The sequence below is a fragment of the Phoca vitulina genome, unplaced genomic scaffold (genome assembly GCF_004348235.1).
Source record: "Phoca vitulina isolate PV1807 unplaced genomic scaffold, GSC_HSeal_1.0 scaffold33, whole genome shotgun sequence".
NCBI classification, from domain to species: domain Eukaryota; kingdom Metazoa; phylum Chordata; class Mammalia; order Carnivora; family Phocidae; genus Phoca; species Phoca vitulina.
In genome coordinates, this window is record NW_022589736.1 from 997,273 (window position 1) to 1,006,665 (window position 9,393).

General features: G+C 63.7%; 2 protein-coding genes across 6 annotated transcripts in view; one reads left to right on the forward strand and one right to left on the reverse strand.

The window, feature by feature from the left end:
- Positions 1 to 107: 107 nt before the first annotated feature.
- On the forward strand, positions 108 to 5,785 carry NTHL1 (nth like DNA glycosylase 1). Of its 2 annotated transcripts, none has more exons than XM_032425791.1 (6): positions 108 to 243; positions 1,257 to 1,495; positions 2,235 to 2,405; positions 3,256 to 3,415; positions 5,400 to 5,505; positions 5,576 to 5,785. In XM_032425791.1, the coding sequence occupies exons 1-6, from the start codon at positions 108 to 110 to the stop codon at positions 5,706 to 5,708; spliced, it is 945 nt and encodes a 314-aa protein (XP_032281682.1). In that variant the 3' UTR covers positions 5,709 to 5,785. The 2 variants fall into 2 exon arrangements, with proteins under 2 accessions (XP_032281682.1, XP_032281683.1); XM_032425792.1 differs by having other exon boundaries at positions 133 to 243; positions 1,260 to 1,495.
- A 742-nt stretch (positions 5,786 to 6,527) lies between these two features.
- The window catches only part of SLC9A3R2 (SLC9A3 regulator 2), an 11,422-nt gene continuing 8,556 nt past the window's right edge, over positions 6,528 to 9,393 (reverse strand). For 2 of the 4 annotated variants that reach the window (XM_032425915.1, XM_032425917.1), the window contains 4 exons: positions 8,588 to 8,741; positions 8,467 to 8,510; positions 7,850 to 7,912; positions 6,528 to 7,602 (listed from right to left, as the gene is read on the reverse strand). In XM_032425915.1, coding sequence (XP_032281806.1) covers positions 7,444 to 7,602; positions 7,850 to 7,912; positions 8,467 to 8,510; positions 8,588 to 8,741 — 420 coding nt within the window. In that variant the 3' untranslated portion in view covers positions 6,528 to 7,443. Of the gene's footprint in view, positions 7,603 to 7,846; positions 7,913 to 8,466; positions 8,511 to 8,587; positions 8,742 to 9,393 lie in introns of all 4 variants that reach the window. The other 2 variants (XM_032425914.1, XM_032425916.1) reach the window with 1 other exon arrangement.

The window sequence follows — 9,393 nt, forward strand, 5'->3', positions numbered from 1 at the left end:
GCCGAGCGCCGCCGCCGAGCTTGCTGGGAGTCGTAGTTCCCGGCCGCTCTCGGCGGAAAGGCGGGTCAAGAGTCGAGTCACGTGACGGGGCCGCGGGGGCCGCCGGGATGTGTAGTGCGCAGGACTCTGGCATGAACATGGCGGGCGTGAGGATGGTGACCCGGAGCCGGAGCCGGGGCCCGGGGACCGGGCCGCGGGGGGGTGGGGACGAGGCGCCGCTCCGGAGGGGAGAGGCAGCTGCAGGTAGCCCGGCACTCGGACCGGGGCATGGGGAGAGAGACGAGGGAAGAATCCTGCAAGGGGCCGGGGGCTGGGATTCCGAGTCGCCCCCACGTGGGGCTCTGACTCCCACCCTGCTCCCTGTTCCCAGGACGCAGGGGCAGGGGTCCACAGGGACTGAGTTCCGGGCGCTCGCACCTCCCCCACCCTCGTCCTGAACAAGAAAGTTCTCCGCGTCCCGGTAGCCTGTCCGGGGATACTCCACTTGCGTCGGGCTTTCTGTGGGCACACCAGCCTTGTTTGTCTTCCTGGCTGCTTCTCTCTCAGAGAGACCAGGTGCCGAGGACACGCCCAGCCAGAAGTCCTCTTCCCCTGCTGGAGGGTGCCTCTGAGAGGAAACGGGAAAGGGCGTTGTCTTCGTTCTGTTTATTCTGCAGGCGTTAAGGACCTAGTGTGTACAGGTCTGGGGCGGGGGGGGGGGGGGGGGGGGGGGAGCGAGACCCACAGGGCCCCTGAACAGGGCAGCCAGAGGGGGATTCTCCTAGGCACCCAGTGAACTTAGGGGTAGTCCGGACAAGGAGATCCACTATGACAGACGCATGGCAGGAGGAAATGGGGCAAGGGGAGTAAGTAGGTAACAATACCAGCTAGGTAGGAAGGACCCTTGATGCTGGGATGGAGTTTGAAGTTTGCCATGAGTACAAGGAAAAATCAATGAGCAGTTTTAAACGGAAATGACACAGTCTGATTTGGGCCTTAGGAATGTCTCTCTGGGCCCATGTGGAAATGAGATTGGAGGGGCACCATGGTGGAGGCTGTGGGTAGAGTCGTCCTGTCCTAACGCAAACTTGGTCAGGAGGGCAGTGGCATGGGGAAAGCTAACCTGCCCCCAGAGCACGCGCTGCAGAGGCCAGAGCAGCCCCAGCTGCGGTAGATGATGCATGGTCGTTGAATGAATGGTGATGGGTGGTAGCAGGCGGGACAGCACCCACGCCCACCCTCACTTGGGGCCCCTGCTGAATGGCACTTTTTTGCAGAAGGAAAGAAAAGCCACAGCCCCGCAAAGCGTCAGCGGAAGACACAGAAACTGAGTGTCACCTACGAAGCCTCAGATCATGAGAAAGGAGAAGGCGCCAAACCCCCGGAGGCACCAGGCTGGGAACCCCTGGACTGGCAGCAGCAGCTGGTGAACATCCGCACCATGAGGAGTGGGAAGGACGCGCCTGTGGACCAGCTGGGGGCTGAGCACTGCTATGACCCCAGCGCACCCCCAAAGGTAGGCGCCCTATCTGCCTGGTGACTGCCTTCTGGACAAGACACTTGCTTCTTCTGTCAGGGCACAGCCTGACCCTGGCAGCTCTTGACTGGCACCCTCACCGGCAGGCGGCACCTCGAGGGGACAGCACCTGGGTCCCAGAGCGCAGGGCAGCATCACCTGCTTCACGGCGGCCACTCGGCAGGTCAGGACTGCCTGTGGCTTGGGGCTTCGTGCTCTGTCTTCCACCAGCACAGTCCTGCCCTACCAGGGGAGTTCGTAATGTTTGTTGAGAGAGAAAAAGTTCCTTACACCTCACTGCCTTGGAGCCTGGTCCTTAGACCAGCTTGATTCTAATCCCAACTCCACTACCGGTGACCTGGGGGCACGACCTCCTCGGGGCTTCCGTTTGCTTGTGTGTGAGATGGGTAGGATTCTCCACAAGGCAACAGCAGTCACGGTAGCCTGCACTGGCTGTCGAGCCCCAGGTCTGATTGTAAGTGTTGTGATCGTTTATTTAAGCCTCCCATTAAGCTTTGTGGGGCAGGCACTGTTATTGTCCCCATGTTACATACGTGAAAACAAAACAGGCCCAGGCCGGACTCCTCACACAGTCCGTTGGCCAGAGTGGGTGGGAGGCTGATGTCCCACACGTTGGCCAGGGTAACAGGTGGAGGTGGTAAAGGGTTTGGCGGGGGCCCGGCGCACAGTGAGCACCCAGGACCTGCCACTACCCTGGTCCCTGTCACCGTGCAAACAGGTGCAGAGGTACCAGGTGCTGCTGTCACTGATGCTCTCCAGCCAAACCAAAGACCAGGTAACAGCAGGTGCCATGCAGCGGCTGCGCGCTCGGGGCCTCACAGTGGACAGCATCCTGCAGACAGATGACAGCACGCTGGGCACGCTCATCTACCCCGTAGGCTTCTGGAGGGTGAGCCCACAGGCCTGGGAAAGATGTCAGGAGGCCGAGGAGAGGCTGTGGGGGTACAGGAGGCCAGGTGGGGCATCTGAGGCCAAAGGGACCTGGATGTGAGTTCGCAGTGGAGCCCCCTGCCCGTCTGACCAGCAAATGGGGCCAGGGCTATGGGGCCTCCCTCCTTGGCCTTTCCTGTTTGCAGCCCACCCCTTCCTTCCTCCACCTCCCCACCCAGCTGACTGGCGCTTCCCTTCCTCCCTGAGGCTGCCCACCCGCCTTTCCCTTTGTTTACTCCAAGCCTCCCTGGAGTGCGTCACCCCCTTCCCTCTGGAGCCCCAACAGGCCCTAGAGCACTGGGTGGCGAGTGGGCGGCTCTGTTGAAGGCAGCCGGGCGGGTGGGGCTGTTTCCCCTTGGCATTGGCGTGGGCTGCAGTTTGTCAAATGGGTTTTAAATAGCCCTCTCAGGCACAGAATGGGAGCCACCCAGCTGGCCTGGCGGCTGGCGGGGGAGCCCCAGGCTCCAGCCTTCCTTCCTGAAGGTCCAGGTGCTGCTGAGCCCAGCTCCTGGCATGGCTGGCCCTGCCTAGCCCACCTGGCCTCTGGGGGAGTGATGGGGCAGGGGACCTGAGCTAGACCCCACACACATGTCACTGGTCCAGGCCTGCATTGGGCCTCCCTCAGTCTCCCTGCTGCCCTTGGCTCATTCCCACCTCTTGGGGGGACAGGGACAAACAGGTGCCTCTGAGTGTGTCTAGGGCAGGTGACAGGCAGCTCTGGACGCCTGTGGGTCTCCCTCAAGACTCATCCTCCCAAGTAGGGCTACACCCTCCACCTCCAGGGCTGACCACCCCCCTCCGTCTTTCAGAGCAAGGTCAAGTACATCAAGCAGACCACTGCCATCCTGCAGCAGCGCTATGGCGGGGACATCCCAGCTTCTGTGGCAGAGCTGGTGGCACTGCCGGGCGTTGGGCCCAAGATGGCACACTTGGCCATGGCAGTGGCCTGGGGTGCCGTGTCTGGCATCGGTGAGTGGCATACACAGGGAGGGCAGGGCTGGCCACGTCCTGTGGTCTGTGACCCCAGCTCAAGTCCCCTCACCCACAATTTAGCCCAAAGGGTCAGAAAGATGTTTCCAGCATTGAGCTAGGCCTGCCCTGCCTACAGGTGGGTACTAATGGGAGGAGTTCCCATTTGCTGAGCATCTACCCTGCCCTGGGCTCTGTGAGAGGCCCTGGGGATGGATTCAAAGTCTGTGCTATGCACGAAGAAAGAGATTGAGCACGTAACTCCTTACCTGTGAGGTAGAAACACTCCCGGGGGCATGCATGGCACTGTCAGAGCTGGCCCAGTCTGGGGCATCTGGGGAGACCTCCTAGAAGGAGGTGATAACTCAGCCAAGAGCTGAAGAGTGAGGGGGGCTGGCAGGCTAGGAGGAGAAAGTGCCATCTGGGCAGAAGGAACAATACCGGCATCAGGTGGGGGAGGGGGCCAGTAGAGGAAGGCTCAAGAACGGGCCCATGGGGGAGGCACGGTAAAGGCAGGAGGATGCCAGGGGAGGAGGCGCTGGGGGGAGCCCCTCTTGGAATCCATTTCCTGACATTGGTGGTGTCCGTGAAGACAGACCCTGGGTTAGGCTACGGCTGCGTCTTCAGGTCTTTGCCCAGACAGTTGGGGCTTCTGAGAAACCCCAGAAACTGGGGCCCGACCCACAGCCTCTCTGTATGCCCCCACCCTGGTGCTCCTCCGGAACTTCTGCAGGGGGTGGGGAGGGGGGCAGAAATCTCCCCAGCACTTCCCAGCTCCCAAAGCCTGCTCCCTGGGGTGGGGACCCTTCTCAGCACTGCGCTTGGGCCGAAGGGCTGCTAGGCTGGAGCCCAGCAGCCCCAGAGACCGGCAATGGGCCAGGCAGGGGCTAGGGCCCGACCCCCGCCGCCACCCCTGATCCTGCAGCCGACAGCCTCTCAGCACATGCTTGAGCTTATGTGAGCTGCTGTCCTCGCTGCCTGAGTCCCGAGTCCCGGGAGGGGTCTGGCAGGTCTGTGGGGGATGGGCCCACAGCCCAGGGAACAGGCCTTTGGGAGCAGGAGACACACTAGGAGGGCGAGTGGGAATGTCACCCTTGCTGGATGTCTGTGGGCCCTGCCTCTCAGGAGCTTCGCCGGGAAGCAGCCCCTCAATTAGAAAGCCAGAGCTGTGGGCTACAGCAGCCAGTCCCAGCCCTGCTGTCCCAGCTGGGTGACCACGAGGCAATACGCTTAGCCGCTTGGAGCTTTGGCCACCAAGCTGGGAAAGCATGCAGAGGACCTGCCCGCAGGAGGCTTGAGTGGTGTGCTGTGGCCCTAGGCTGGGCCCCTGGGGGAGGACCACGGGTTTGGTCCCCCTCTGGGGGACAGGCAGTGATCATTTCTGTGCTACAGGGGAGGAAGCGGAGCCGTGGTGACCCACTAGCATGACCCCTGCACCTGCGTGCTCTCCCTGTGCCCACAGGGTGCCCTCCATCAGCGTCCGGGGAGGGCCTGAGGCTTTTTCCAGACCATTAGCAGGGGAAGGGAGCAGGTGTAGGGCTCAGGTTCTCTTTTGCAAAGCCGAGAGGAGGCAGGGGCTACAGCTTGCAGGGAGAGCAGGTGCCCAGGCCGAGCCTTGGGGTGGCCCGGCCCAGGGGAGCTGGGACCACAGCCCACGGAGAGGGCAGCTGCAGCTGGCCTGGCCACACGCCCTGCTCTGTCCCTGGCCGTGCCGTGGTAGGTGCGGGCGCTGGGGGCCGTGACCTCCCGCTGGCCCCAGCTGTGAGCACCCGGCCCGGCACTCACAGCCAGTTCTTGGGCCAGGAGGCACCACTGCCTGCACCCCAGCTAGCAGGCCCTACCCTCTCGCTCAAGCCGCTGACCTGCCCTCCGTGGGAGCCCTGGGGGTGGGAGCGGGGGAGACTCCGGCTCCAGGCTTGGGGCTGTGGGCAGGGCCTGGGTCCAGCCAGCGCGCCCTGTGATGAGCCGGTCCTGTCTCCCACAGCGGTGGACACCCACGTGCACAGAATCGCCAACAGACTGGGGTGGACCAAGACGGCGACCAAGTCCCCGGAGAAGACTCGTGCGGCGCTGGAAGCCTGGCTGCCCCGGTGCGGCAGGGTGGGGGCTGGGGGGGGCTGCCCTCGGTCTCCCTCCCCTGCTGACCTCTCACCTTCACAGGGAGCTGTGGAGTGAGATCAACGGACTATTGGTGGGCTTCGGCCAGCAGACGTGTCTGCCCGTCCACCCACACTGCCAGGCCTGCCTCAACCGAAGCCTGTGCCCGGCTGCACGCAGCCTCTGCGGGCCATGAAGCCTCGGCCCGGCCACCGTGCGCTGGCCTACGCTGGGGAGCCACGGCCTGCTTATAATAAAGCTCGGGAGTTGTTTGCCGTGGTGGGGGTCTGGTGGCGTCTTACCCCTGGGGCGTGGGGGCAGGCCAGGAAGCACGTGCGTGAGCTGTGTGTCTGAACGGGGCTGCCTGGGAGGATGAGATGGGGACGTGAAAATCTGGGCTGTGGACTGGGTGGGGGTGGGGGGTGACGGGTGTGCAGGAGCCTGGGACAGAAGAGATGGATGGCGGGAAGCCTGCTGCAGACCCGGGCCTCCTCCGACCTGGGCAGCTGGTTGGGCACGCAGATCTACACCCATCCCCCGAACTTTGGCACCCTGAGAGCTCTCTGCCAGGAGGCCCCACCCCATGTTTACAGAGCCACCTGGCCTCTGGAGTAACACCAGTAGGCCCAGGCCAGGCGCCACAGGACATGAGACCTGACCCGTGTGTACCTGCTGGAGTGGCGGGGGCTATGCGAGGGCGGGGGCGTCAAGGATCCAGAAGGCATGGAGGGCAGGGGGAGGGAGAAGCTAGCAAGGGCCCCAAGGGTGTGCCAATGAAGGAGGGGGCAGGGCTCCAAGTTTTGGGGGTCTCCAGGGGGCTGGGGAGGGGGAGACAGAGCAGAAGTGGAGAGGGGTCAGGCTTGGCTGCCGGGTGGATGGAGTGGGAGAGGCTTGGGAATGGGCCTCTGCTTTCCAGCAGCTGAGAGTGGGGCTCCCTAGCTGCTCCCTTCCTGCCCAGACCACAGCCCCCCACCCCCAAGTGAGGTCTCAGGAAGGACAGGCGGCCACGGGTCTGAAGAAGGCCTGTTTATTAGGAGGGCGCGCATGCGCTATGGCTTACGGGGCAGACAGCAATGTCAGCCGGGGCCAGCATGAAAGGGAGAGTGGGTGGGGTCTCCTGGGGGCAGGCAAGCTCTCCCACAGCCACACTCCCCCTGCCTCGCGGCTGTGGCGCAGGGACAAGAGGCCTGTCCGGAGACCACCCTCTTCTGGGACACAGGGCCTCCATCTTCGGGCCCCTGGAGCCCAGGCCCCGTGCCCCAGACCACAGTTGAGCAGGGACATGGGGGCCTGGCCTGGTGACCCCTGCTCCCGGCAGGGAGGGGGCGGAGGGGCAGCTCCTACAGCCACATCTGGCCTCCCCAGCGTCACGCTGAAGCCCCCACAACCACAGTCTGGCCCCCCTACGTTTTCCTCTGTCCCTGGAAGTGCCCGGGGCGCCCACTTGGGATGGCTGCTGCTGAAGGGTGGGGAGGAAATGGTTTGCAGAGAAAGGTTTGTTTTATTGCAATTACTTAGAGAGGCGTCCTGCGGGGGCAGGGGCGGGGGCGGGACTCTGGTATTAAGTGGAAACATGTGTGGAACTGGAGCTCTCTCTCTTTTTTTGTTTTTGGAAGAAAAGCAAAAACACAAATTCCTTTAAGTCAGCAGGCCCGGGCAGAGCAGCAAAAGGGCCGGGCCCACGGTCACCACTGCCTCTCTCTGTCCCTCTCTTCTATCTCAGGGGGGCCCCCTCTCCCCTATCCAGCACCCAGCAGGTAGGGGGGCAGGACGGGGCTCACTGGGGCGCACATTGGTTCCTGGGTGGTGGTGGGACCAGCACGGCTTCTGGGGGTGAGGAGGCACCCCCTCCAGTCCACTGAGGCTTGGGGAACTCTGGGCTGGGCCTGTGGGGCGAGGCCTGTGGGCCGTGCAAACAGGCAGGGAGGGGCTCAGAAGTTGCTGAAGATCTCGCGTTTCCTGTTCCAGTCCATCTGTGGTGCCCGCTTATTGATCCGGGTGGCTCTCGCCTTCTCCTTGGCTTCGGCCGCCGTGGGGCTCAGGTGGAGGCCGCTCTCCTGAAAGGGGTCCCGCTTCCAGGTGCTGCTGTCCTAGATGGGGGGTGGGGCAGGCAGAGTGGGCAGGTGGCCAGAGTGAGTCCCGGACCCAAGCCCCCTGTCGGGTGACCCCTCCCGGGCAGCTCATACCACAGGCCACCTGGTGGGGCTGGGGCAGCGGGCCCTAGAGGGTGTCCTAGAGGTGGTGACCCCACTGCCCAGGCTGCACAGAGGCCCACTCCCAAAGCCTCTGACCCCCTATGTGTGAGCACAGCAGTGGGGATGGGCTGGCACTTGCTACCTCAGTGTCCTTGTCTAAGCCAGGCAGATCACTTCGTGACGAGCACGCTGAGCCACCGTTGACCTGGGAAACCAAGGACAAGGTGTGGCTTCAGGGACCCTGCCCGGGAGCCATGGGTGCACACGCAGACGAGCACACACACACGCACACGTGTGCCCACACGCACATCAGAGCTGCATCTAGTCTTCCATTTGGCAGGCGGCGCCAAGCCTCTACTGTACTCCAGGCCCAGCCTGGGCAGGATGCTGGACACCCGGCAGCGAGTGGACAGGTGCTGCGGAGGGCTGGGAAGCCAGCCCTGGCCGGCTCACAACAGGAATGAGCCACACGAGCATCCCATGGGGTGAAGCCAGGGCCAGCTTCCCAAGGAGTGACGGAGTGAGACTCCAGGTCGCCAGCCAGCACTGGGCAGGACCCGCAAGGCCAACAGCCGCCTGGGGCTGGGGTGTGGCTAACCCAGGACAGGACCCACAGGGAGCATGAGAGCTAGAAGTGGTTGGGCCAGATTGGGTCTCCTGGTCACACCAACACAAGGAGATCTTGAGGCCAGGCCTGGGGATCCCTAGAGGTGCAACTATGGTCTCCTGGGCCCACCCGGTCCATTCCCACCCTCTTACCTGGGCAGGGCTGGTCCCATTGGTGACTGGTGATGGCAGTGGACCTGTGGGAACAGGGTGTCAGTGGCTGCCCAGCCCCCCATGCTTCACCCCATCCCCAGGCCCCCAGGCAGCAGCCCACCTTCCACATGCTCCTCAGTGGGCGTGACCCGTAGCCGCTTGAAGTACTCGTCCGTCTCAGGGTCCACCACCAGCAGCCGGGCCTCATCCTCCCTCGCCTTGATCCTGGCAACCACCTCTGCGTGGCGCAGCCCCTCGACATTCTGCCCGTTCACCTGCCACCAGCAGCATGGGGTCAGCACTGCCGGAAGTCAGGCCCCTGCAGGCCCCCTGAGCCACCCAGCCAGGTGTGGCATCAAATATTCATCAATGTTGTCACCAGCCGTGGCAGCAAGAGGAATGCCAGCTCAAGTTCCCAGCATCTCTCCTCTTCCCAGCAAGGACCTCCCTGCCCAGACACACACTGGGGGCGACACAGGCCCAGACACACACTGGGGGTTGGGGGAACACAGGCCCAGACAACATTGGGGACACGGGCCCAGACAACACTTGTGGGGGGACACGGGCCCAGACAACAGTGGGGGTTGGGGGGACACGGGCCCAGACAACACTGGGGGTTGGGGGGACACTGGCCCCGACAACACTGGGGGGGGACATGGGCCCAGACACACACTGGGGGGGACACGGGCCCAGACAACAGTGGGGGTGGGGGGACACGGGCCCAGATACACACTCGGGGGGGTACATGGGCCCAGACATACACTCAGGGTGGGGGGGACATGGACCCAGACACACTCGGAGGGGGACATGGGCCCACACACTTGGGGCGGACACGGGCCAAGACACACACTCAGGGTGGGGGGGCACAGGCCCAGACACACACTCGGGGTGGGGGGGGGGGACACGGGCCCAGACACACACTCGGGG